Source organism: Heterocephalus glaber, unplaced genomic scaffold (genome assembly GCF_053883595.1).
Source record: "Heterocephalus glaber isolate CG9 unplaced genomic scaffold, H.glaber_assembly_v1.0 deba00001687, whole genome shotgun sequence".
NCBI lineage: Eukaryota > Metazoa > Chordata > Mammalia > Rodentia > Bathyergidae > Heterocephalus > Heterocephalus glaber.
In genome coordinates this window covers 9302282-9328533 of record NW_028258412.1, presented here as the reverse complement: position 1 = coordinate 9328533, position 26252 = coordinate 9302282, and the positions used below count along the sequence as shown (strand labels likewise).

Sequence of the window (26252 nt, the reverse complement as noted above, 5' to 3'; positions counted from 1 at the left end):
AAAGACTCAGATGAAGAATATGCAGCTGTGCTTGTGTTTTCTCCTCCATCAGCAGGCTTAACCTGCTATTCCTGAAAATAAGCCTCCCATCTGACCACCTCTCATCACTGCTAATGTTCCCACCTCATGGGGTCAGCAACTGCCTCACCTGGAATGTTGGTCTTGCCCTCTCATCCCCGCCCCAGCCCAGTCTACTCTCTCACATCAGCAGAAATCCTTTATAAGCCAAAATTAGCTCAAGTTGCCCTTCTGTTCTAAACCTGCCCAGGTTTTCCCACCTCAGTGGGTAGCTTGGAGCCTGCCCCACCTAGCCCCTGCACTGGGCTCAGCCACCTGGTCTTCCAGTAGGGCCTCCAGCTGCATTCACTCAGTGCCTTTGCATTTGCTATCCCTCTGCTGGGTACTTTCCCCTGCTCATCACACAACTTGCCTGTATTTCTCCACAGCACTGCACCAAGTCTCATCCCAGAGAGGGACCCCCTCCCCCTTCTACTTCAGTGTTCTACACAGCACATACTCATCCACCTGTACTCAGTTACTTATGTGTTACTGGCAGCACAGTGCCTGGCATGTGGCAGGTACTGATAAATATTAGCTAGTTGAAGAATGAAGGCACTGTGTATGGGTCTGCTCCTCAGGTTCCATATGGAAGGCTATTATGGTCCAGGATCATCAGACAGTCCCTGTTTGCTCAATCCTGTGAAGCACCTTCCCTGCCAGTGTGGAATCCACCAGGGGCCAAATGTGTGGGAAGGCTGGTATGGGGACAAGGCGGTGCTCTCTTGGCTGTTTACAGACAAGGACAAGAAAGCTGAGGGGAGATGGCTGGACCAAGGGGTGGTGGGACTAGGGTCTGACCCCAGGTCTTCCAAAGCCTATGCTGGAGTTCTTGCCTCATCACTAGGGTGGAGGTGTAGTTAGGGTGCTCCAGGGGCCCTCCTAGTCTGTACAAGCTGTGGTATGATCTCTGCTAGGGGATCCTGCCTGTGGCTGACCTTGGTGTCTGTCCTAATGCCTCTGTCCACTTCCCTTCAAGTACCTTTTGGTCAAGCCCAGGGTTTATAGGACACTGCAGCAGCTAGGTTACCTCAGGTTTCCTTCCTGGGGCCTCAGAAAAGCAGCCGGCTAATCTGTCACTCCATAGCTCCCGTGAGCTAGCCATGGTTGGGGGCAGGGAGCATGTCTTTTCAGTCACACAGTATCTTAGGTTTTCTGAGGCTAGTGTCTGGTAGCACTGGGATGCTTTGTCCTTGCTTCCAGGGCAGGAAGCAGCACACACTTATCCAAATTCACACATCAGACAACTAAGTGGCTAGGATAAGGCCATATTCTAAGTCCAAGGCCAACCTACCCTGGCATTTGGCATTCTTTCTGCAGGAAGGCCCTCCATCCCAAAGGTCCCTAGGCAGGGGTCCTAGGCAACCAAGTTCATCCAATTATGGAGATGTTCCTGGAATCATCCTAGAAGTTCCCAATGGCCAGACCAAAGCCCTTTTCTTCCTGTGAAAAGAAGGTCTGAGAAGCTGGGGACAGGAGGACTCTATTCCCAATGTCCTAATCCCAGGATCTCATGGTAGGCAGGTGGAATGGGCTGGGTGGGAGGTACAGAATGAAGCATCTTCACCCTGATCAGCACTGACCACATACCCCATGAGGGTAGGCAGGTCCTGTTCTCACTGCAGCACCACGGGCCTCAGTCAAGGCTGAGTGTGTGTGTGAGTGTGTGTGTGTGTGTGTGTGTGTGTGTGTGTGTGTGTTTAGGGGGTGGGCATACTACCAAGATGAGTAACAAACAGCTCTTTCAGAGGAAGAGCAAAAACATCCTTAGGAGTGAGGGAGCACATCTAGGGCAGAAGGTGACATCGGCCTTTTGAGGGGGAGGAACTATGTCTTATTCACCTCCTGTCTCAGAAAATCAGCATCTGTTAGAGGAACACACAGGAAGAGTTTTAAACCAAATGCTAGCATCTCATAAACCCTAGACAAGAAGGCTCACTACTTCATCCAAGCATGGCCAACCCCCACACTTCCACTGGCCCCTAGATGGCTACTCCTCTCAAATGTCCACAGCCCAAAGGCACAGAGCCACTAGCTAAACACTCTCCCCAAAGCGGGCACGCTCCATCCTGGCTACGGTGGGTAGGTGGGTTAGTAACCCATGCCCTGGCCCTGCCCAAGGGACAAGGTGACTAGAAGGGTATCCCTAGGCTTCAAGGAGCCCTCTCTGGTCTTCCCCAAGCCCACTGCAGCTCAAGGGATCATGGAATGGCTCCCCTTTTATAGACCAGCAGGCCACTGTCACTACCAAGACAGCTACAGCTAACAAGCCATGGGGTCATTCCAGTGCTTACTCCTTTGTTTCATGAACCTGTCACTTGCCTTTCCCATCACACCTGATTCCTTCCTAAGCATCCTCAGTGCTCCCACCAGGCCCAGCTGTCCAAATGCACCTCTGTGCATCCACCCATTCTCACTCTTCTGCCCATAATAACCCATTCCAACTGTGCCCATGTCCTTCAAGCTGCAGTTCAAATGTCACACTGCCCACAGGCTGGTCTGACTCTAGCTTGTGGCAGCCCTGAGTCCCCTCCCAGGACCCCTGCACCAGCACTGGGGGTTATCTGAGCATGGATGAGTTTCCCCTATGGGGAGGTGAATCAGTCCTGAGAGGGCAGGCCCTGTCCACTTCCACCCTATCCACTCAGCACCAGGCCCTGGGGGAACAAGCACTCAGTAAATATTTGCTTAATTGAATTTGGCCAAGGAGCTTCCTCCAGACAGGGATGAGGGCAGCAGGATTAGATCCCCAAGGCAGGAAAATCACTTGGGCAGAAAGGAGCTGGCAGGGGCTCAGCCACCTCCCTAAGCCAGGCAAACCTCAGCTACCAGGCGGGTCCCTCCATCCTGGGACTTAAGACTCAAAGGAACCCCGGTTTTGCTTAGTACCGCCTTCCCATCCCCTTCTCTCTGTAATAGGAGCCCCATTCTTGGCCTAAGCGGATTTCTGCCATCGTCACCCAGACAGGCACAGCACCGCGCTAAAAAAGCGGAGCTTCCCTAGGATCAACCGCAAGATACCAAGCCCCAGTCCCAAGGCCCTCATACCCCTCCTCCAAACACCCCCACCGCCTTTTAAGGGAAAAAAATATTGAGCCGGGAACACATTACAATCGCAGCAGGTCGATACTCATCTCTTGCTCCACTCGCTGCAAGAGCAATGACCGAAAACTGCGAGGAGTCCGTCCCCGGGCCCAGGCCTTGGGGGCCCTCTCTTCCGTTTCGGCCGAGGCGACACGCCGCCGCTCTTGCCACCCGGGGTTGCCTCCTTCCCGAACCCCCAGAGGGAGACCCCGCCTCAGCGCCGCTCTCACAGGTCGCCCGGCCGGAGCTCTGCACTAGCGGCCAGTCAGGGCAGGGCGCCTGGCAGCCCCGCGCGGCAACCCCCCTGCCCTCTGCCCACAGCCCCCCCCTGCGGGATCCTCAGCCCGGCGTGCCTCTCCCCCGCACCTGCCCTGCCCGTGGCCGCCCCCTGCCCACCTCGCAGCCAACTCTGCCTTCGCTACCCCCCACCCGGGCAGGGCATCCCTGCCGTGTCGCCCCCGGCCTGGACGGATCTCGAGCACAAAGGCCCGGGCGGGGCCCTGGGTGGGGGTGGGGTGGACGCCCCGGCCGCACCCCCGACCCCAGGGTCTCAGTCCCGGGCGCTCCAGCCGAGGGTCCGCTTACTTACCTCGAGAGCACAGTGCATCTGCGGAGCTGCTCCGGGTGGGGCGGGGCGGCGAGCGCGGGGCCGCGGCGCCCTCGTTCCGCACAACGCGGGCGGTGGCGCCCGCGCGGGACGTGACCGGACCGCGGGCGGCGCACACGCTCCGACTGGTCGGCTCCCTCCGCCCGCCCTCCCGAGCCGCCGTCCGCCGCCCGCCCGCGGGTCCGCCCGCCCCACGCCGCGCCGCCGCCGCCGCTGCCGCCGCCGGCAGGGGGCGGAGCCGCGAGCGCAGCACGTTGCCAGGCCAACCGCGGACGGGGTGTGGGGGGGCTGCTGCACGCCCGCCGGGCATCAGGCGCCGGGCGCCTCCCCCGCCACAAGCGCCGGCTCATCGCCTATTGGGTAGGGCTTCTGACGGACGCACCGGAAATCCAATGGGGATAGATAGGGCGGGTCCGAGGCTCGGCGCGCGCCGCAGTTCTGCACACGCTGCCCGCGCCAGCGTCCTGTGCAGCTCGGGACCACCGGCGCTCATCCAGCGAGGCGGCTTCTTGCAGCCACGGCGATAAGCCCTCGCAGCAGCGGTAGCCCCTACCCCTTCACCGCTGTTGGTCCCCGTTCGCCTTCTCCCAACCCGGTTCGAACTCAAGCTTGGTCCCTCAGCTCTGCAACCGTGGTCAACCGACTATCCTGCGTGGGGTTAGTGGCACCTGCTTTCCTGGGTTGTCGCGACGGTCCTCAAGGACGTGCGAAAGGCCTGTGCAAATCTTAAAGATTCACACCGGTGAGGTTTGTGCAGAATGGCAGGTGGCATTATTCATCTCTGCTGCGCTCATTCCTAGCGTGTCTTCAGGATCCTTGGCAATCCTGACCCACAGAAAGGTTGCCTTGAGAGGAAGAAGGGCCTACGAGCTGGCCCCCAGCCCAAAGAAGCAGAAGGAAGCCAGCTAGTGAAGGCCAGCCCCTCACTGGCGTCTTTGGACCCTCAGCAAAATGCACTGAGCATAAGCTGCCAAATATCAGTTTCAAGGGGAGCCCATCTGTGGGCCTCAGGAACAGGAGTACCTCAGTTCAGTGCTTAAAAGACTCAGGCCAGAGCCTCAGGATATGAATGCTGTTGTCTTTTTCATCCTTGTAAACTGAAGCTGTGCATTTTAGAGCATCTCTGGTAAAATGCAGGTGCAGTGCCATCTGACACCTTACTGGTTGCTTTACATCTTTATAGTCAGATTACTTGGATCACCCCATTCGTTGAACAGAAGTATTGGAACTGGCCTTTTGCAGATGTTGATGCGTTTTCACCCCCAGGCCAGATCTGAGGTTGGAAAGCAGTGGCAAATTTTAGGCTCTACCAGTTCGGTACTCTGGCCCCAAGAAATCATCCCGTAACCTCCCTGGAATGCTTTCTCTGCTATGAAATGGAGACTGTTTCACTACATACAGTAGGGTCACAGCCCACTTAGCCCACTTAGCAAGGTGCCGCCTAAACTTTTAGGGACAGGGCAAATACTCATTATGGGCATCACTGAGGCCAACCTAGATGTGGCACACTGTTCTGTGGAGGTAGCCAATGAGGACCAAAGTAATTTGGCCAGAAGCTGCAGGGCTCCTCCATGTTCTTAGCAAATGCCATCCCTTCCACCAGTGGCTTCCCTCACTAAGACTGCCTCCTTCATCCCTGCTTTCTTCCATCTTCATAGTCATGAGCCTATGTCAGTTCAGGTCCCTGCTCCAGAGTGTTATACAGAGGTCAGAGCGGTGGAACTGGGCTGAGCCTCATCTTCCTTATCTGTCTAAAGTTCTGTCTCAGAGGGTAATTTTGAGGGTTAATCTGTATAGGAAATGTACATTAGCTATGGTCAGAGGTTGCCAGAGATAGTTTCTACTGCAGGATTGGGGTTAGCGGACAGCTTCTGCAGGGCAAACCTAGATACGAGAGTAAGATAACACTACAGCATTCCAGCCATAGGGGAATTGGTTAGCCCCTGGAGAGGTCCACTGGGGTTGATTGCTGCCTTGGCCTGGCCCTGGTGATCACCTCAAAGTGAGAGGGATGTCTGACGTGGTGTCAAACTAATGATCATATTCATTCATGAAGCAATATTTTACTGATGGCCTTTTCCATTCAGGGCATAGTTGTAGGCATAGTTTTAGGATTCAAACCCTGACCTTTCCTGTTAGATGCTTGTGGCAGGGACTAAAAGCAGAACAATAATCAGACATTATAGTCATCTGAAGCTGTTGGAGGTGACTCTTTGGGGCTCTGGGGGCATAGGGCAAGGGGAGCATTGAGCACTGGGTCAACTTCCTGAATGAAGAGATGCCTGGGCTGAGGCTACAGCAGGAGAGGAAGTGGCCAGTGATGGGGTTTTGGAGAGACGAGAGATTTAAGGTGAGGATGACACTAGACATGAAGGAGCTGGAGGCCTGGGAAAACCCAGAGAAGACCAGCATGGCTGAGCCAGCAAGGATGCTAAGTACAGTCACATGTGGCTGGTGGTCCTCAGTAAGATTGAGGTTGTTGGCCTAAGAACCACTGGTGAATTGTAACAGTAGCTGTCTAGGTGAGAAGGTGGACAGCAAGTTTTTGTTTCATATTTATTTATAGTAAGGATGGTCCCACAGACCATGTGAGTTGTGCTATGGGGCATAATCAAATAACAAAAACATCAATTGGTCAATCCAGAAAATTTTTTTTTTTAAAGTAGTCAGCCCATGAGGCCTAGTTAAGCTTAGGGCCCTCTGCAGCTGTGGGATTACAGGGACATGGAGTATGTTAGGTGACAATGTTGAAGCAGTTAGCAGGGTGCTCTATGGTGGTCCAGGGGGAGAGAGAAGATGGAAGAAGGTAAAGACAAAGGAGGGAATCTTAGAGAAGCCACTGGTGGAAGGCATGGCATTTGCCAAGAAGATGGAGGAGCAGGTGGAGAGGTGGAAATGAGGCAGTGGATGGTTCTAAAGTTGCCAGAAGAGTGTCCTGAGGGAGAAGAAGCAGTTATCCATGTTCTGTGTTACTGGAAGGCCAAGAGAGCTGAGGACACAGAAACACACCCACAAGCAAACATAGGAACAGGTGGTATCAGTGTGTCTAGAGTCCAGGGCATGGTGCCAGACAAAAATAAAGCTGAATAGGTGGGTCACTGTGAGGTGGACCCAGGTTGCCAGATGAGGATTCATAGTTCCTACTCCACAGCAGGAATAGGTAGATCTGGGACCAGAACCTGGGGGCCACCACTGCATCTTGAGTCCTTATTGGCCAGAAGAACAGAACTGGAGACAACAGCTGGGGACTGGATGACTGAAGCCACCAGGTACCTCCACAACTCAGCAGGGACAGGGTGAGGTGTTGTCAACCTATCCCCCAGGAAAGGACTGAGCCTCAATTACAGGTGGCTCCATATCCAAGGCATCTATTATCTTCAATCCTGGTGGAACTTTCTGACTCAGCCACTAAACCCATCCTGCCCTAAACAGCAGCGAGGCCAGGTTGGAGGTCCTCCCCCAAACATACCTTGGTCCCTCTACCTCTCTGCCCATCTAGACTTTTCTCAACCTCTGTGAGGCCTAGTTTCCATGGACCTGCCTTCCTGCACTTCCAGAGCCCCCAGGACCCTGGAATTCCTCCTCTACACATGTGACAACCTGTTTCATAATGACCTGTCCTCAGCTGCCTCTCCCACTAGTCCTCCTACTTCCCCAGTTTGGGGTGGGGTGTCTCATTCATCTCTGGGCTGTTGACTGCTAAAGGCCTGGCTTGTGTGGGTGTCACCTTGTCCTGACTGGCTCCTCTCTGTACTCTAGCTGTATTGCCCTCCCTGCACTGATTCTCAGGCTGTGGCCCAGCTGGGTGGGGTTCTCTGGTTTGTTTCCTTGGGGTCTGTGTGCCCTACCCCCATTTGAACAAACCATGTGGATCTGGGTTAGTTATAAATAGCCAGGCCCACCACTTTCCTTTTAGCTGAAAAGCAAAGTGAACGAGCAGAAAGGCACACCCGGCATGCGTTTTATTTTTAATCTTCTCCCTCCGTCTCAAAATGAACCCAGGGCCCAGTGATGAGTATTTCTACGAGTAGGAGCCCAAGACAGATGCCTGAGAAACAAAACCCAAGGAACTGATGGCCCTGGGTTTGCCTGCATCTGCTGTGTGACCTTAGGGATTCAAGCTTCCTCTCTGGGCTTGTTTCCTTACCAAGGAAGAGGGGAGCAATGGAGGTGAACCCAGCTAATATTCTGACTTTTCAAACTGCAACTTCCTCTGTCCTTCCTTTCTTCATCCCATGTCCCTCCCAGCTCTGACAGCAGCTCCTGGTAGCTCCAATAGCAGCATGTGTGCCCCTGGAATTTCCTGGGAAGCTTAGATCCAGGTGCAAATAAGGCCATAATCAAGCCTCAGTTAGTTGATTCTCAACTTTCATTAGTATTATACAACAGTCCACCAGGTAGACTCATTTTAGCACTGAGGAAACCAGGATCAGAGAGATTAGGTAATGTGTAATGTGTCCAAGGACACACAGCTGGGAAAGGATACGTTTTAGGAGTCAAACCTAGGCTTCTTTGAAAGTCTGTGGATACTAAATTTTGAAAAGCAAAGTCCAACACACTTGAAGCAATAGGAAACTGTTTTCCCTGTGTCATGAGTGCTCCAAAAAGCAGTGGGGCAGAACTAGCTACTCCGTCCAAACACCGCACTGAAAGCTGGTGGACATAAAGGAACATGGGGAAGGGAAAATGGGAGCTACTGAATACCCTGCCCTGCCTTACTTCCCCTCACCCCAGGCACCTGCCATTTGATGTCCTCAGGGAGTAAGGAAGGAAGGAAGGCTAGGGTGAAGTCTTCAAAGAGGAAATCCCTAGTGTTAATTGGCACTCAGAGACCTTTAGGCTAATTAACCTGTTTATTTATCTCTCTAGAGTAAATTAGAGGATTTAGCTGGGAAGGGTGGGAGAGAGGAGTTGCTGGTGGACACCTCCCTGCGGGCTGTAGATGGTCTCACAGTAGGCAGTGTGGACTGTTGGGGAGCGGAAGGAGGGGACTGGCCGCTGAAGTGACAGGTGGCCTGTGCATCGTGGGGCAGAGCTGCTCTTTGCACCATTCTCATCTCCATGACTCAAGAGGGCTGCTCTGAGATCTTGGGTCCCTGGAGATGCTGCCTGTGCTAAGGTTCTGGGTTCACCCCTAGGAGTCACAGGCAGAAATTCCCCCGAAAGAAGGGGAGGGTGCAAGGTGGGGCTCATGTATGGGGGAGTCTTGTCTCACTGTGCTTCTCCTAGTACCTGTGCCACAGCTACAGCACATGGAACTCTCCTTCTTGTAAGATCCCAGGTCCCTTTAACGCTTGTGGATTCCTTACACCTTTGGTTGGGGACACAGCTCTTTTTGGGATGGAAGACACCATCCTATGTCTTCTACCTCCACCCCCAGTCTCTATCTCTCCCTCCATTTCAAGCTCTTCTCAGGGGCCAGCCAAACCAGCTTTGGGGCTCCAGTGGCTTTGGACGTGTTTTGGGTGGGATGGGGGTCTTGGATGGCTCCTCACCACTCTGGGGCAAGGCAGGGAAGAAGGGAGTTGTCTTAGTGTGCCTGGGCCTATAGGAGTGAGCTCCCAGTCTCTCCTAGGGGTGAGTGCTGTCTCTCAGGCTGCTGTGCACATGTTTATGGCTGATGCTCCTAAAGTACAGCCATCAAAGGCTGGCATGTTTTGTGACCTCTGAGGTCTCACCTCTCAGTTCTACCCCAACTTCTGACATGACTACACCCACAGTCTCCTGATGGCTGCTCAGGCCCCTTGCCAAGTTCTTCTGCCAACCACCACCCCAGCCATGTAGGCCAATCAGCATGGAAGAGGGTGGCTGCTCCTTTCCACCTCCAGTACTATTTCCTGTCCTGCAGGGGCCTGGGGCATCATCAACAGTGGCCTGATCCCTTCGCTGGTGTGGAAGCTGCAGAGAGAGGAGGAGGGCATCCAGGAACTCATCTTGGACACACTAGCCCCCTGCCTGCAGGAAGATGCCACTGAAGCACTGGGCAGCCGTGCTGTGCCCTTCCTCAAGCAGAAGCTCCTTAGCAGCAACAAAAACATCCGCAGCAGGGCTGCTCAGGTGCTCATCGCCATTAGGTGAGGCCCAGTCTATGCTGGACTGAGTGACTGCCCCCTTGGGCTTCTACAAAAGCCCAGATAAGGCAATTGGGCTACTGCTGGCACAGCAGCAGGTCAGTAGTGGGGCTTCACTCAGCCAGGCCTGCCCCAGAGTCCAAAGGCATCTACTCTGGGCTCCCTTCCCCTATCCTCATGTGCCTTTGGGAAGAAGGTGCTGGAACTGAAATGGACCTTCTCTGTAAGAATGACCACTGTCCCATTGGCTTCAGAGCATCCTGTATCCCAGGAAATCCTTCCTCATCTTTCCCCCATCCTGGGCAAAAACCCAACTGACTGGTCACCTCTCTCTGTGAGGAAGGCAAGCAGGAGAATACCAGTGGTAACATTGATAGGCAGTGGTCACTAAGTGCTTATGATGTCCAGGCGTTGTCTGTAAACTGCACACATAGACAACTTTCTGAAGGAGGAGATGTCTCCCTTTACAGGCAAGAAGACTGAGTCACAAAATCTAGTCACTCAAGGTCACATAGGATGTGGTCTAAATCCTGGCTTGGGAACTAAGGAAGCACAAAGTCTCCTGACCCTGGTTCCCTTATCCCCCAAGATGGATGGCTCACCGCCCCCCCCCCCCCCAGCCCCTGCTTTAGCTGTGGCCACATCCTCCTAGTTAGGGCTCCTTTGCCTCTCTAACTCCTGGCTTTTCTTCCATTTGAGGTTCTCCCTAGAGGCCTAGGCTGGTAGTTTTATAAGTGTGGCCTCACTCAGGCCCCTAGGGGACTTCCTGCCGATCATCTGTCAGGTCTTTAGGGCCAGGGAAGACATGTCTCATTTCATTTTGAGTGATGGTTTAGGGAAAGGCTCCATTGTCCCCTGGTCTCACTTTCACTGGCAGCAGGTCACACATACTAGCACTCCTCTGTATCTTGGTGCCTGTTCCAGCCATGGTCAGTCTTGGGCTGCCAAGGATAGTCCCAATATAAATCCTTTCCTTTTGTGTCCCCCTCGGGCAGTCCTGGGCCTTACTTTGTCCTTCCCCCCTCAAGCGGAGGCCCCAATTGTCCTCTTCCTACTTCAGCATCCCTTTGGAGGGCAAGAACCAGGTAAGGCAGTATGATGTCATCCCCATCCTGGTTGATCTTCTGAAAGATGAAGAGCAGGAGGTTCAGGCTAATGCTGCTGGAGCCCTGATGTATGCCACAGTGACCACTGAAGGTAAGCTGGGGGTGGCCACCCCAGGATACCTGAAGCTGGGTGGGTCCGAGCAGGCGGGCAAAGAGCCTCCTAGCATGCCAGCAGTTGTAGTGAGTTTTCCAAAACGTGTCCTTCTGCTCAGGGGCCTAGTATTGCCCCCTCACCCTCAACCCTTCGTGCTCCATCAAAATCTTCTTGGCCTGTCATGGAAGTCCTTTTGAAATTTGGGTCAAAGCTCAGCCCTTTCTCTTCTTCCTGGGCACAGGCTGCCTGTGGCTTCTCACCAGTCATTTGCATTAGAGCCTCTATCACTTCACACTGGGCCTGGAATCCCACCTCTGATCCAGGCCCCCTGTGAGCCATGAAGTGATTCTGGGATTGATTAATTTGTAATCTATGACTCTGTTATCCTCAGGTCTAAGCAAACCCTGCTCTTCACTCTATGTTTCTTGATCATGATTATTTTTCTCAAGTTGGAGAGGGGAAAAATAAGAGTACAGAATTCTCTTTTCTCAGGTCCCCAGCTTAGGACTCCCAGTGAGTCAGGACAGGCTTTCATGTTGTCACCAGTCTTGGGCTGAGGGAATAGACCTTGGCTGGTCTCCACACCTGAATCTCTAGGGTGTATAGTGTGCTTCTTCCAACCCTTAGATCTTCTGAAAACTGTCTGATGTTCCCCAATGGTTTATACTCACCTGCACCGGCCCTGTGGTGTGAACTTCTATTTTGTTCTGTGGAGGACTCTGCATATGATTGCAGACTCTCTGCACCCATATTGATTATGGATTCATAATTAATATGCCACAAAGCCTCTCAATGACAAATTCTCCCAGAAATTCCATACTAGACTAGAATGGTAGAACTTTAGATGGTCAGAGGAGCAGGGGTTGAGGCCTTCTCAGGGTCCACAGCCCACCTTTCCATTGTGTAGTCAGGATGCTGACAGTACTGTGGAGGCAGGGGTGCATTCATCTTGGGGTACCTCTGTGCTCAGGCTTCCTATGGGAACACTTGCAGGGCCAGGGAGCCCATGGGGATTCAGGCAATAGCCAGAGACACAGAGCCCAGAACCAAGGGATGTGAAACCACCTACTCCCCAGCAGGTACTCCAGCCGAGGGTCTCTAAGCCAGCACAGGCCAAGGCCTCAGCTACACAATGGGAACGCAGTGGTAGGAGAGGTAGAATGCAGAGCAACATGGAGAAGTGCAGCATTTGGTGGGGCATATGATGGGGCCAAGCCTCCTCTGGGAAGGATTTGGGGACTGACCCAGAGGATAGGGTAATCAGGAGGCTAGAGTTGAGAGGCCTTCACAGAAAAGGGGAGAGTACACTAACAGCAGTAATTGGTAGTGAAGGGTCAAGGAGAGCATCTCATACACAGTAATGTCTGTTAGTGCACAAGGGCAAGAACCATATGGCTGGGTTTTTGTTGTTGTTTTTTTCTGTGTTGAGGATTGAACCTAAGGCCTCGTATATGCCAGGCAAACACTCTGAGTACAGAGCTAGACCTCTTGCCCCACTGTGTGTGTTTTTGTGCCAGGTGCAGAATAGTTGTTCAAGAAATATTTGCCACATAAACAAATGATTGGCGTTCCATTTTAAAAAGGCCAGCTCATGTTGCTTTGTGAGGACTAATTGCAGGTCAAGAATGAGAGGCATGTAATGAAGCCAGTTAGGGGTCTGGAAGGGCAGGGGATCAGGGGCCAGGCCTAATCCCCAGGCTGGACTCAGCAGAAGAGTACAAGAGAGATGGGGTGAGAGAAGGGTGGGTACTTCCTTTGAGACTACACATGCAGGAAGGGAGCAGGAAGAAGGGCCCTCTCAAAGTAGCTGGTTAAGAAACCTGATGTTGGTGACCTGCAGGGAAATATGCGGCCCTGGATGCAGATGCCATAGACCCTCTCCTGCAGCTGCTGTCTTCACCCTTGACCAGGGTATGCCTGAATGCCACCAAGGCCCTCACCATGCTGGCTGAGGCCCCTGAGGGCCGCAAGCGCCTGCAGCCCCAAGTGCCTGCCTTCCGGATTCTAGAGTCAGATGGCAACCAGACCATACAGCGGGCAGCCTGGATCGCCATCAAAGTGATTGAGTGGAAACCCTGAGACTCTTATCAAGTAAAACCTGATAAGCCACTTCCATACCCGAATAAATAGGCTGAATCTCTTTATCTTGTGTCCCAATGGTATTTTATATTCCTGGAACATGGTCACATCTTTCTTTCCAGTCAAAGGGGAAACTCCATGCCCAGAAGGACAAGGTCCTGGGCAGCACAGACCCCGAGTCCCCTCAGAAGTTGGAGTGCAGGGCTGAGCCCTCCAGGAACAAGAGTTGGGGCAGGGTGATGGTCGGAAGTTGGAAGGAACATAGGTGGACGAGGCATCAGCCAAGCTTGGGATGCTTGAGTCACCAGGCCTGTGGGGTGCAGCTGGGAGTGGCCCTGTGAGCACTCTCACCAATACCCTGGTTCAGCCACTTTTTCTGCCTTTCCACACTGGGGGGCAGGAAGGAAGGTGGAAAGTATGGCCTGATGTGGACTTTCCCTAGGGGAGGGTGAGTCAGTCATAAGAGGACCCTTTAGGACTGAACACTTAGGATGGTAATGATTTCCTCATTAAGATCGTCCCCTCAAACAGCTGCATTCCTCTCCAAACCAGGGAGGTCACTGGAGTATGCCACCCTTGGGCCATCCTAAAGCCTACTGTGCCATCTCCCCTCCCCTTGGGCCTGTCAGCTTCAGGGTAGCCTTCCATGAGCCTGCCTCCCACCCACCTCTACCTGTGATACTACTTCCTTGGGGAGGCATGGGAATGAGGTTGGGAGAGCCCCTTTATCTCCAAGCCAGCCCTGCCTGGTCTAACCAAGTGAGAGTTCCTCTAGTTTTGGGGGAGAAGCAATGGTTCTGACCCCTTCTAGAGGAACAAAGGAGGCAGAGCTCAGCTTCCAGGCTGGGCCCTTTCTTTGGGGGCTGAACTGGAGCCTTTATCTTTACCCAAGGAACTTTTTTTTCTTTTGCCCCCCATTAAGTTTAATGGTACATCTTAGGTATACAATACAGTTACATTCATCATTGGGATCTTGTACCTTTACATGATGTATCTTGGTTCTTATTTTTTCCCCATTCCCTGTCCTTTCTCTCCAAGGAACTTTTGAGGCCCCCTCTTCACTGACCAGGAATTGATACTGGGAAGAGTTCTTAGAATAAATATTATTAGCAAAATCAGAGTCCCAAGTGAGTTTCTTCCTGTAGTCCTTTCAGTGAGCTCCAGGGACCCTCAGGTTTCTCAGAAGAAACACAGAAAAGTTTCTGTCCTTGGAATTAAAGCATTAGCCCAAGTAGGCCCCCTTGGTCTGAAAGGGACTAGGTGCTGGGCCCATGTGGAGTTTACTCCTTCAGGAAAGCAGGTACTCCAGGGGCTCCATGCCTCACATCCCAACCCTGTTTCAAGCCATAGCATGCTGGCTATACTCCTGCCACAGGCTTCAACCAAGGTCAGACATGTCTACCACCAAAACCCTGTGTTCTTGGTCTTGGGTGTGAAACCTTCTTTTGCTACATGACCAGTGGTGCTGATGGTTCTCTCTTTTAGGCCCTCGGTTCTCTCATTTTTCTTTCTCATCTGCCTGGCTGTGGGCCTTGCCTACCACCTTCCTACCTGAGTCACCTTTCTACCTGGGCCTACTCTCTGCTCTTTCCCCCAAATCTGGGACTCTAGTCCCAGTCTCTCTTCTGAGTTCTGGTCCCTTATGTCCAACTGAACATCTACCCTTATAGGTCTCCAGGCAGGAATAACAGTCCTTTACTACCCTGATACCAAAACCAAAGAAATGAAGAAAACTACAGACCAGTTTTCCTTATGACATAAAAACTCAACAAAAGACGAGGAACCCAAATCCAGTATCATACAAAAAGCTTTATATACCAGAACCAACTGGGATTTAAATGTCTGAGGAATATAAGATTGCCTTATATGAAAATTAATGTATATAAATAGAAGAAGGGACAAAAATCAGAACAAGAATTCCACAAAATCCATGGCCCTGCAGCTGGTGGCATTTGATACATCACACCGAAGGAGCATTATCATTGGTATAAGTGTTGGCCTCATATTCTTGGGTGTCCCAGGAGGAAACACGTCATCTCTTTCCTGATGAGGGTCTGGGAAAGGCAACATCCTTGGTGCCCTCCAGACACTCCAGGCTTTAGCTGCTTCAGGCAAAGTAAATGTGGCCAAAGACCACGAGTGCGATCAAGATGGTCGCACTGGCACTGATCAGCCTCCTCCAGCAGGACTTTTCTGACTTATCACCCCTGTCTGTATTTTCTGTCTTCTCCTTGGTTGCCTTCATATTCCTGGATAGGTCTCCTTGAGCCAGGATGTCTGCACTTTCTGATGGGTCACCTTGCTCCATATTTTTCTCCCTTACTTCTATCCTTCTGGATGCCTCTCCAGGGGCCAGGGCCTCAGCAACTTCCAAAGAATCACTATGTTTCCTTTTCTCAGTTGCCTCCATCTCCTCAGTTGTATTTATCTCCTTGGAGACCTTTCCAGAGGCCACCTTGGGGTTCAGCTGTGGCTCCAGGCCAAAAAACAGTTGGAAGGCCTCCCAGAAGTAGCTCTGGGAATCCCGGAACATAGCTAGAACAGAGGGAACAGGCAAAGGTAAGAGGGCATGTAAGCCATGATACAGGAGGGAGGTCCTTGTAGAGACTCACTTCTCAGAATTGAGTTCAGTGTGAAGTCCAACAGACCCACTCATAATACGAAAAAACAGTCTTCAGCCTGGGCATAGAATGCCTACAGCCATATTCAGAGAGATGACTTGAAACAGAGGATAGGATGAAAGACCTGGGATGTGTTGTGGGGGTGGAGTGTGGCTGCAGAGCTCTCAGCTGTGCCCAGATCCCTTTATTGGGCAGCTGAGTGTCAAGGGAGCCCTGCTTCTTCATGTATCTCACATTGCACTGCAATAACATCCTTTCCTGTCTCTGTAGGTCTAGGTCAGTATTGGATGCTCCTCTGAGTGCTCTCCCTCTAAGTACTATTCTTTGGAGGGAGGAGGAAGCCCCAAAAGTCCTGGAAATAGATACTGCTCTCTTTCACCAAGCAGCTGTCCATCTCTGTGCTTGGCCCCATAGGACACTTGGAGGCACTTTCTAGCGTTGTGTGGAGTGGGAGAGGCAGTTTAGGAATTACAGAAAAGCTGACACACATTTTTCTAGGCCAAACTAGTGGAAAAACCTATGTGTGGAGCTTGAGTATTACTCCAGTGTCTGTGCTGCGGAGGCTGGCCTGCCCCCTTGGCGCCTGTGCTGGCTCGGGTCAGCACCACGGTCAGCTCCAGCACACCAGCTTGGGCCCAGCCACTGTCTGGAATGTGACCTCTGAGTCACTCCTGGGAACGGATAGCTCCTGGATGGCAAGATGACCCTGTTTCATTCTGAGTGGACTTCCAGCAGTGTGACTAATGTTTTCTGTCTCATCTAGTTGGACAACCTAAACTCTCCTAAGCTCCTGTCCTTGTAGCTGAGGCTTGGAGGACCCATCAGCCCAAAGGCATAACTGTCACCCAAATCAGCCAGGGCTGTATGATAGGCTGTTGGCTGGCTCAGGGATGAGAGCCCAGACTTTGGAATGAGACTCCCAGTGTTCAAATCCCAGCTCTACCACTGACTGGTTTTCTGTGGGACAGATAGTTACCTGATTGTTAAATGCCTTAGTTTCCCCAGCTCTAAAATGGGGCTAGTAGCTATACCTATCACATGTAATTTTGGCAGCACCTGGCACATTGTGGGCACTCAGGGAGCAAATTTACTTCTCTATAGAAGAGAAAAGCCATCAGAGGGAGACTGGATTCCCGTATCCTCCAGAAGCATAGGGTCTTGTGCCCAGGAGCGGCCATTCACTACCCCACAGAACACAGGGCCCTCCCTAAGCAGATGCCCATCTCCTGCAGGTGTCAGGAAAGACCCCAGGCCCCCTCTGGGTTCTGAACTCCCCTGGCAGGAGTGGAAATGGGAAAACTGTCTTCTCTGCAGCCAGGCCCTTGCGCTTCCTCTCCCTCCCTCCCTCCTCTTCACCACTCTGTGCCCCAGACTCAGGACTAATCTCATTATGTCCTTTATCCCTGATTTTGTCAGGTGCTGCAGGAAGCTCAGGTCATCTCACCTGCTATGGCCTGGAATGCTCCTTTTCTGACCCTATTTGCCGAAATTCTTTCTCTGACACTCGGGAACCCTAGGGCCTCAGCCTGTCCCAGGGACACTCTCTCCTTTTTTACTCGGACTGAAACGTAATTCCCACCCAGATCTGCTTCCAGGGTGCCCTCCTTCCCTGCCCCTGTACTCCCACTGGAGTGGGCCATTTCTTACTCCCTTTCCAAGGAGCCTCTGGTTTTGAATCCCTGCACTGCAATCCACTCCTCTCACTGAGCTACACACCACCAGCTTGTTGTGCTGGAGGCACAACATGGTCTATGTGTGGCTAAAGCCAAGAGGCCAGTTCTTAGGCCGAGTCTTTCTTCATGCATCAGCGTTTGCCTTAATGGATCACCCTGCCCTTTGAAATGCTGCTAGGACACCAACACTTCTGATTTTCTGTTCCCTTACTGGCTCCTCATCACCTAGGTACCCCCCAATTCAAGCCTGATTCTTCTCTTCTCTCTTCCCTCCACCTCCAGTGGCGACTCACCCAGTGCATCTGCTGCCCTCTCCCACATCCCTCCTGGAGCCCAGGCTGCTCACCATGGCCTCACAATTTCAACATGCCCTAACCACTCCCGGGAGGCATCTTAGGGAAAATGGGAGCCTTTGCTTTTGCCTTGAAACATTTCTGAGGGTGAGGATAATGAGGGAGAGGGGTGTAGGGCATCAGCACAGGCCACCAGTCACTCAAGAGCATGCCACACAGGGACAATCCCCAGGGATGGATCTTCCTTCTCACCTGGTGTGGCTGGGAATCTGGGGAGTCTCCTCCATGTTATGCCCCTGTCCAGATCTAACCTCTCCTCTAGGCTCTTTCGTAAGCTCCAGCAAAGCCTGTAGAGCTATGATGGGGGAAGCATAGACAGATTAGGGGCATGTTACCATCGGGCCCAGTTATGTAGCCATATAGTAATGTTAGACCCAGCGAGAAAGAACCAACCAGAGACCGATATTAAATCCACACAGGAGTTTATTACTGGCCGGGACCTGAGCAGAGCATCAAATTTGAGCCCCGACTCGGGGGAGACAAACATGTTTTTTACACCTTTGAGGCCAACAGTTTTTAGGCTCCCCTATGGGATAGAACTAGCAAAGCAAGAGAAAGGTACAGAAGTGGAACATCCTGTTGTTAGAATATTTGTAAAACAATAGTTGATGAATTGTTATTTTTAAAGAGACTTTCTAAGGGGAGGAGGTTTCTAAGCTTCCTCCTTCTGAGTTCATCTAAAGGGAAGGCAGGTGGGTCAAGCAGAAATATGGAGTCTGTCTTGCTAACTAGGGTCCTTCAGTAACATGGCCCACTGCTGGGACCAGGGTCTTGATGGACTGAAAGAGATCTGGTTGCTAGATTAACAAAAGACAGAAGGAAGATAGGATAGGAAATCATAGGAACCGGGACTCTGGGTTTTAGTTCTGGTTCAGGTACCACGTGGTCATGTGATCTTGGTAAGTGTGTCACAACCTGTATGAGTCTCAGTGTAAAGCAAGGGTTTGGAGACAATGAACTCAGGGCTCCTTCCTTTTAGGAAGGCCCAGGAACCTGGTATATACCCATTCCATTCAGTGTGGGAGAAGTTGGCTCATAACTCTGGATCTACTTCTGGCAGTTTGTGTGAGTGTGTGTGTGTGTGTGTGTGTGTGTGTGTGTGTGTCCCTGTCATCTGAATAAGCAGGACATGGGAGACCTGTGCTGTCATTCCAGAAACCCTACTAAAGAGGGACTGTACCTGGCCCTGGAGCCAAGTTCAGTTCCTTAAGTTCAATAGGACATTTGCAGGTGCCAAAGCAGGGACATTCCCTTTTCTTTCTAGTCTCTATTTCTTATTCCTGAAAACATGTGTGAAACCTTGGAAAGCAACCAAACTCAGCCAACTGTTGCCTTTGTGGAGGGAGGGTTAGGGTAGTAAACGCACAACTGAGTGAATATTTTCCACCAAATCCAAGTCTCTCCTGGAATAGATACATCTGATTCTATCACACTATCCTCGGTGCAGGCATAGGTGAAATCTCTGCCCTGCATGCTTTCCTGCTAACACAGCAGGATACTTATGAGCCTTACAGACCGAGTAGCTTTCCCAGCTGCCCAGTTTGAGGCCCAGCCCCACCTGGGAACAGCCCCAGACCAAAATGTTGGGACAATTCTGACTTGGCTTAAGCATTAACTGCTTCCTGATGATGCCATATGTGCACATTTTACCTTCCCAAGAAGACTATCAGCCTCCTGTTGGTGAGGTTGCTGGAAGGGCCTGGGTTCCAGTGCTGTAGGGCATCTGTGGGCTTCTAAACACAGATGAGTTGGGGGGCAGAGTTCCATCCCCTTGGGTGTGGTGAGCAGAGGCACCATGTTTGGCACCAACTTAGCTAGCATGTTGTCACTAATCCCAAATGCTACTTTTTCTCTCAGCTCTGTCCCCTCTGGCCAGCTATTTTGTCTTCTTCAGGGCACTAGTATGCAACTAGGCAGTTTGGAGATACTCCAAACATACTTGGCTGGTGGAGGAGCAGACACAGGTACAAAGTTGAGGTTAAGAGATCAGCAGAAAAAATGCTAACAATCTGAATGATGAATACCCTTAGCAACAGGAAATTCAAGTCAGCCATCTCCAGCAACTCAAGGAGGGGCAGGGACATCTCCTGTGCTGTGTCACTGATGCAAGGAGAATTCGAGGTGGACAGTGAGCATCTTTTATCCCGTTTGTTCTTTTCATCTCCCAACTGGGCTGTGCATGCAAGAGAAGCGTGAGTCAAATGGAAAACAGTGAGCAGAAAGAGTAGTTGAAATGGAACTGAATGATTCTGAGCCTTGCAGTCTTCCAAGTTTACCTTTCCTTATGACTCAACTTTTGATGAAGGAATACTAGCTTTTGTCCAGACTTCAGGCAAAATTATAAGAAAGCCATTAGGTCTTATATACCCGTTCCCTTCTGAGCAACTTCCTAAACTCCAGACCTCATGATTGCTGGATGGATACCCAGGACCCTCTCTCTTATTGTTTTCTGGAGAGGCCAAGTTCCTGGCCTGCCGAGGTGCAAGTAGGTGACATGGTGGAGCCAACGTGAGCTTTACCGCCATATCAGGATCCCAGGCCTGCCACTTACTAGTTTTGTTTTCTTGGACAAATTACTTAACTTTCATGAGCTCAGATGTTTTCATAAATACCTAGAACAAGTGATTGGCACTTCTCTCCTGGGATGTAAGAAATGGTTAGTAAGAAGTCTATGAAGCACCACCTGGCTTCTGTTGTGGGGGAGTCAGCAATCCTGTTCCCTGTCACTTCCTAGGGGCTTCATTCCCTACCAATGGGCAGTAGCTGGGACTGCTCCGATTACACTGATTCATACCGAGGTTAGTGAACTTACTCCTTTCATGGAAAATTTGCATGTTATAAGCAAAATTCTTTTTTTTTTTTTGTTCCAGGGATCGAACTTGGGACCTTGCACTTGTGAGGCAGGTGGCAGAACCACTGAGCTAAATCCCCGGCCCCAGCCAAATTCTTAATCTAAATGAATACCTAATTAGCAGATCACTGAAGAACCTTTAGTAGTTTTTTTTGCACTGCTAGGCTTCAAACCCAAGGCCTCCCATATTCCAGGCAGTGATCTACCACTGAGCTATACCCCCAGTCTCTAGTGTTGGTTTTTTAAGGCAAGGTTCTTTTGTATTACTTGCTTATTTTTGACCCACTCCAGCCCCCAGCCCTCCCATTTCCAAAGAGAATGCAGGAATCCAGCCACTTTTCCTGTATTTGCTGCTCCCTTGACCTTGGGGTTCACCCCAGAGCATGCTAATGGTAGCACTTACATGTCTATCTGGAATTGGGCGTGTGAAGAAGGAGATCCCCAGCATGCTGAGAAGACTGACCAAGAGGAGGAACGTGCTAAAATAGAGGTAGTGTATGCTGCAGATGGGCATAGGGCACTTGCTCTTCTCACAGGTCCTGTGTCCATAGATAACCTCAGGCAGCAGTCGAAAGAAGCCGATCACAATCCCCAAAGTCAGCCCCCAGAAGGCACCCTGCCAAAGAAGGAGCCCAAAAAATCATCTGGGAGGAAGATGGGTAACAACACAAACCAGCTTTATCATCACTTTCCTGACTAGCTGGGTTCTAAAGTTAAACTAGATGTCTTGCAGAAGATAAGGTGAGCAAGCGAGGGCGTACCAGACCCACCAGCACTCTCTCAGGTCAATCAGAGAACTTAAGTAAAATTTCAACAGTTTAGAGAGAAACCATGAATAGTGTCCAGTAAGAGAGCTGGCATCCCCATTTGCTTAAGTGCTGCCTCTCTGGCTGCCACGTCAAAACCCAGGAGCCATCTCTTTCCACCCTGTCCTACCATCTATTCCCCGGGAAGCACTGTTGGCTCTAGCTCCAAAATATATCCAGAATCTAACTCCTTGCCATTATCACTAGGGCTACGACATGAACCCTGCCCCACTGTTCTTTCTCACACAAGTGGGCTCCTCACTTTGTCTTCTGATTGCACGCTGGCCTTACAAGAGTCAGAATAGTCCCTCAAAGCTTACACTAGAAAATGTCATATGCTGCCTAGACTTTCCACTGGCTTCTCAGCAGCTGCCAAGAGAATCAGACCGCAGTGCCACACGACGGTTGACCTCACCTGGCTCTGCTACTTTCCCATTAGTTATTCCATTCCAGCCATCAGAACCCGCTTCCTGTCTTCTTCCCCTTCCTGTTTTGCTCTTGTCTTGGGGCCTTTGCGCTCACCCTTCTCTCTGTGTGTCTCCTGTAGGTTTTAGTATTTCTGGTGTGTTCTTCAGGTTTCAGACCCAAAGTCACTTCCTTAAGAGAGAACTTCTTCCACCACCTTACCTAATGCCCTCATTTGTCTACCCCCAACTCCTAGCCTTCCTTGCCAGCGCCATCATCTTTTAAAATCTGTTAAGCAGCACTTTGCCACTATCTGAAATCATTATTTGCTCACTGGGCATTGTCTGTCTCCTTCAAATAGACTGTCCACAGCATGAAAGTAAAGACTTGGATTTCATTTGGAGGCTGCATCTGCAGCCTGACTCAGGGGTGAATGGATGGGGAGAGAGAGAGGGAGAGAGTGAGAGATAGACTGGAAAAGTGCATTAGGGTTCTGGTGCCTGCCTCCCAAGCACAAGGTCCCAAGTTCGATCCCTGGTACCAAAAACAAAGAAACAAAGAAACAACAACAACAACAACAACACCAACACCAACAGAAGCACATTAGGTTAAAGTGGGAGCATATAATATGTCTGAAACTTAAATTCTGGGTTAGCAAGACAGTCCTGATCAGTTCCCCTCATTTCCCTTTGGTAACACACTCAATCACTCAGACTACCTGCCTCTCTTCTTACTCATGCCCTTCCCAGGAGGGCAAAGAGAAGGAGCTTTAGGGCCCAAAGTGACCCCTTCCCAACATTCTTGCTGATAAAATTGAGTCCTGGTGAGCTGGTTGGAACAGGAAGTACTAGCTGGTGGTCTAGAGGACTGAATACCTGAGACGAGCAATAGAGAAAACATTGGCTAGGTGGAGTAGTAAATAGACATTCCTGGCAAAGTAAACAGTTCATACAAATGAAGGGAGGCCAGAGGACACAGGGGACAGTTCAGTAGTCAGCACTCTATGGAGTTGGTGGGATAGACTCGGGCTGTACCTGGAGTGTAAGGCCCAAGCAGTAGGCAAGGGTCCTCAACTACTGGGCTTAGGAAGTTGTGCAAGGGCCATTTCTTCAGTGCTGGGAAATAAGAAGATTTAAGATGTGACTAAAACATTTGAAAAATCATAAAAGAGATTTAGGCAAACTATACTTTCAAAGTGTTATCGACGAAATGACCAAACCATTAGTGGGGATCTTTATTTGGTCTTAAGTATGGCCCAAAGAAGTGGTTCAAATAATTATGTCTTCAATACACAGAATGTGGAAGAATCCCACTGCTATGTATCCCCCAGTGAGTGTGGGATCTCTGAGGATGACACATTCATGTATGGAGGCAATGGAAGAATATTTTCCTACAGCTAAATATGTGGGAGGGAGAATCATTCACAATTTCTCATCGCCACCTCCCAAGGTTTAAGGTGATCAGGCTTGCATGGCATGGCTGAAAGTGGATTTCATTAAAAAAGGAGGAAAACAAATGAGAGGTCTCCCTTTTCCTCCAAGGACAAAATCTGCCCAGGAAGACATGATATCTCAGAAAGCAAATGATGTCATAGTGTGAACTCTTGAGTACAAGAGAAACCCCTCCAGGACAACTCTTATAAAGTCTCTGCGGTATGAAGGCAACCCCTCACACCTTTCCACACCAGCACCCACCTCCTCACTGACTCTCTTGGAAAACACAGCAAGTATGAAGAGGGCAGTAATGGGTGGCGTCAGGCAACTCCTCACTATCAGCATATATTCAAATAAATTTTCACTGAGACCTGTTTCTATAATAGGGATCCAAACAATGGTGGTAGCAAGTAAGGTTATAATAAAAAACCTGTAAGTTAAACAAAAAAATCAGGGAAAATTTGATGAGCTTTCTCCCTGCCAATAAAATAGCTGAAAACTATACACTTTTATTATACAGAAATAATATCAATCACATACAAACTGTTTTAGAAATCAGAAAAATTAGTTCCTTAATCATTTTATCAGGGCAGAAAACCACCAAACCAAATTATATATAAGACATTAAGAAAATCATAGATCAATAGCCTTCATAAGCATAGATGGAAAAATCCTTGACAAAATATTAGCAAAGCAAACCCAGTGATACATAAAAAATGCAATATGCCCAAACATGGTTTATCTCATGTTTGCAAGGTTGGTTTAACACTCAATAACCAATACTTGTATTTGTTTTTTCCTTTTCTCATATTTATTCCTTTCCCTTCTTTCCTTTCCCCTATCCCTCCCTCTTCCTCTTCCTCTTTGGACCTTTTCTTCCTATTTCACATTATCTATTATCCTTACTTACACTTTTGATACTTATTTTGTTACTTTTGATCCTTATTTACATTTTGATCCTTATTTACACTTTCAGTTTCTCACACCGGAGAAGCTATTCGGTATTCACACATGTGTGTCTTATTTATTTTGCTTAAGAGTATCGCCTCAATGTGGACCCATTTAGCTATAAATGTCTCTAGTTTCTCATTCTTTATGGCTGAGTAGTACTCCATTTTAAACTTAATGAATAAAAACCCCCCAATAATTGTAATTTTCTGTGTTAACAGGATGAAAAAGAAAAAAACTCATACGATAATTTTATTTATTTATTAATTTTTTAATTTGGTACCAGAGATCAAACTCCGGTCCTTGCGCTTGTGCAGCAGGTGGCAAAACCACTGAGCTAAATCCCCGGACCCACATGATAATTTTAATAGCAGCAGACAAGCACTAGACATAATTCAACTAGAAAATTCAACTCTAGAAAATTCAACTCCACTTTTCTGAAGATTTTAACTTAGCCCTTTGGTTTCCCACAATGTACAACAGTGGAATTAAATAGATGTTTCGTGGGGGAAACTTGTGCATGTTTGAGAACCCTCAATTTGACATTTCAATTCCATATGGCTGATGCAAATAGTATGGGTCTTTCTATCTCCTAATAGTGGGCTCTGTCTGGAATTTTAATCTAGCTCTTGTTGCTCCGAAGTGCCCTGGGAACAGAGGGGAATTTCTGCAACATAATAAAGAGCATCTATAAAAATCCTACAGCTAATGTCATACTTCAGGGTGAAAGATTAAACACTTTATCCCTAAGACTGGAAATGATGCAAGGGTCCACTTTCACCACTTCTACTGAATACTGTACTCAGGATTATATACAGAGCAATAAAGTAAGAAAACAAAAATACAAATCAGAAAGAAGCCTATCTTTATTCATGGAGATGTGGTCGTATGCACAGAAAATCTCAAGGAATCTACAAAATGTGTACTAGAAGCAGTTAAGTGAATTTAGAAAGGTTCACAAGATATAAGGTCAATTAGAAATTGTATTTCTTTGTACTAGTAGCAAATAATGGGGAATTGATTTGGAAAACAATTCTGTTAAAAGTAGCATTAAAACCACAAGCTAGTCAGGAATAAGCCTAATGAAAGAAGTGCAAGATCTCCACACAGAAAACTAAAAAGGTGAGAGAAATTAGAGAAGATTGTCATCACATGGTGGCAGGACATGGCAGTCTAATGTTCCTTAGTCCCACTCATGGGGGAAAGAGCCCTTCATACCTAGTGACCTCTTCAAGGCCTGTTTCTTCTTCTTTAGATGAGGTCTCACTGTGTTGTCCAGATTGACCTCAAACATGATTTTCTCATCTCAGCTCCTGATGTTTAGTCCATTTACATTTCATGGAATCACTGATGTATTTGGATATGTGCCATCCTATCACAGTAATTGTTTTCTATTTAAATCACCTGTTTTCTATTCTTTTCATCCCTTTTTAGATTTCTCTTGGGCTGCTCATATATTTTGTTAGTTATTTTCTATTTCCTCCTATTAACTTGTTACTTAAACATTCTTGAACCATTCTCTTATTGGTCAGTTTAGAGATTAAATGCATTTCTAATGTTATACTCTGGGACAAGTTTTACTTTTTTCATATTTCCAATAATTCTAGAATCTTAGAATATTTAAGTTTGATTTAGCTTCCCATTTTCTCTGCTTTTATTGTCATATTTTACTTCTATATGTTATAAATCCACAGACATTTTTTCTCATTAATGTTTTATTTATTTATTTTTTAAAAATTCTTTTATTGGTACATTTTAGGTATACAATATGTTTACATTTATCTTTGGGTGCTTGTACCTGTACATGATGTATCTTGGTTCTTATTTTTTCCCATTACCTGTGTGCCCTTCACCCCTCCACCCTTCCCTATTTACATAGACTTTGTTTCCATTTTTTTTTCTTTTCTCCTAATTTTTCCTTTCCATTCTTTCCTTTCCCCATCTCCTCCCACCACCCCTACCTCTTTGGACCTTTTCCTATTTCAAAGTATCAATTATTAGTTATTAATCCTTTTAATCCTTATTTACACTCTCAGTTTCTCACACTAGAGAAACTATTCACTA

The 26252-nt window shown here is 49.3% G+C and overlaps 3 protein-coding genes across 7 annotated transcripts in view; 1 reads left to right on the top strand and 2 right to left on the bottom strand.

Annotated features, from left to right (window-relative positions):
- Gnaz (G protein subunit alpha z) overlaps positions 1 to 3898 on the bottom strand; it is a 54323-nt gene extending 50425 nt beyond the window's left edge. Inside the window, exon 1 of the mRNA XM_004843527.4 lies at positions 3731 to 3898. The gene's annotated coding sequence lies outside the window, so the exon portion shown is untranslated. The remainder of the gene's footprint in view (positions 1 to 3730) is intronic.
- The window catches only part of Rsph14 (radial spoke head 14 homolog), an 87969-nt gene extending 74808 nt beyond the window's left edge, over positions 1 to 13161 (top strand). For 4 of the 5 annotated variants that reach the window (XM_087198555.1, XM_087198554.1, XM_004843529.3 and 1 more), the window contains 3 exons: positions 9597 to 9822; positions 10880 to 11016; positions 12860 to 13161. In XM_087198555.1, coding sequence (XP_087054681.1) covers positions 9597 to 9822; positions 10880 to 11016; positions 12860 to 13098 — 602 coding nt within the window. In that variant the 3' untranslated portion in view covers positions 13099 to 13161. The remainder of the gene's footprint in view (positions 1 to 9596; positions 9823 to 10879; positions 11017 to 12859) is intronic. The other variant, XM_087198556.1, reaches the window with a different exon arrangement.
- Positions 13162 to 14902: 1741 nt separating this feature from the next.
- Positions 14903 to 26252, bottom strand: part of LOC101712699 (sodium/glucose cotransporter 1-like) — a 66474-nt gene continuing 55124 nt past the window's right edge. Inside the window, exons 12-15 of the mRNA XM_021257263.2 lie at positions 23502 to 23670; positions 21000 to 21212; positions 17938 to 18040; positions 14903 to 15633 (exon numbers count right to left, since the gene is read on the bottom strand). Of these exons, the coding sequence (XP_021112922.1) occupies positions 15206 to 15633; positions 17938 to 18040; positions 21000 to 21212; positions 23502 to 23670 (913 nt within the window). The 3' untranslated portion in view covers positions 14903 to 15205. The remainder of the gene's footprint in view (positions 15634 to 17937; positions 18041 to 20999; positions 21213 to 23501; positions 23671 to 26252) is intronic.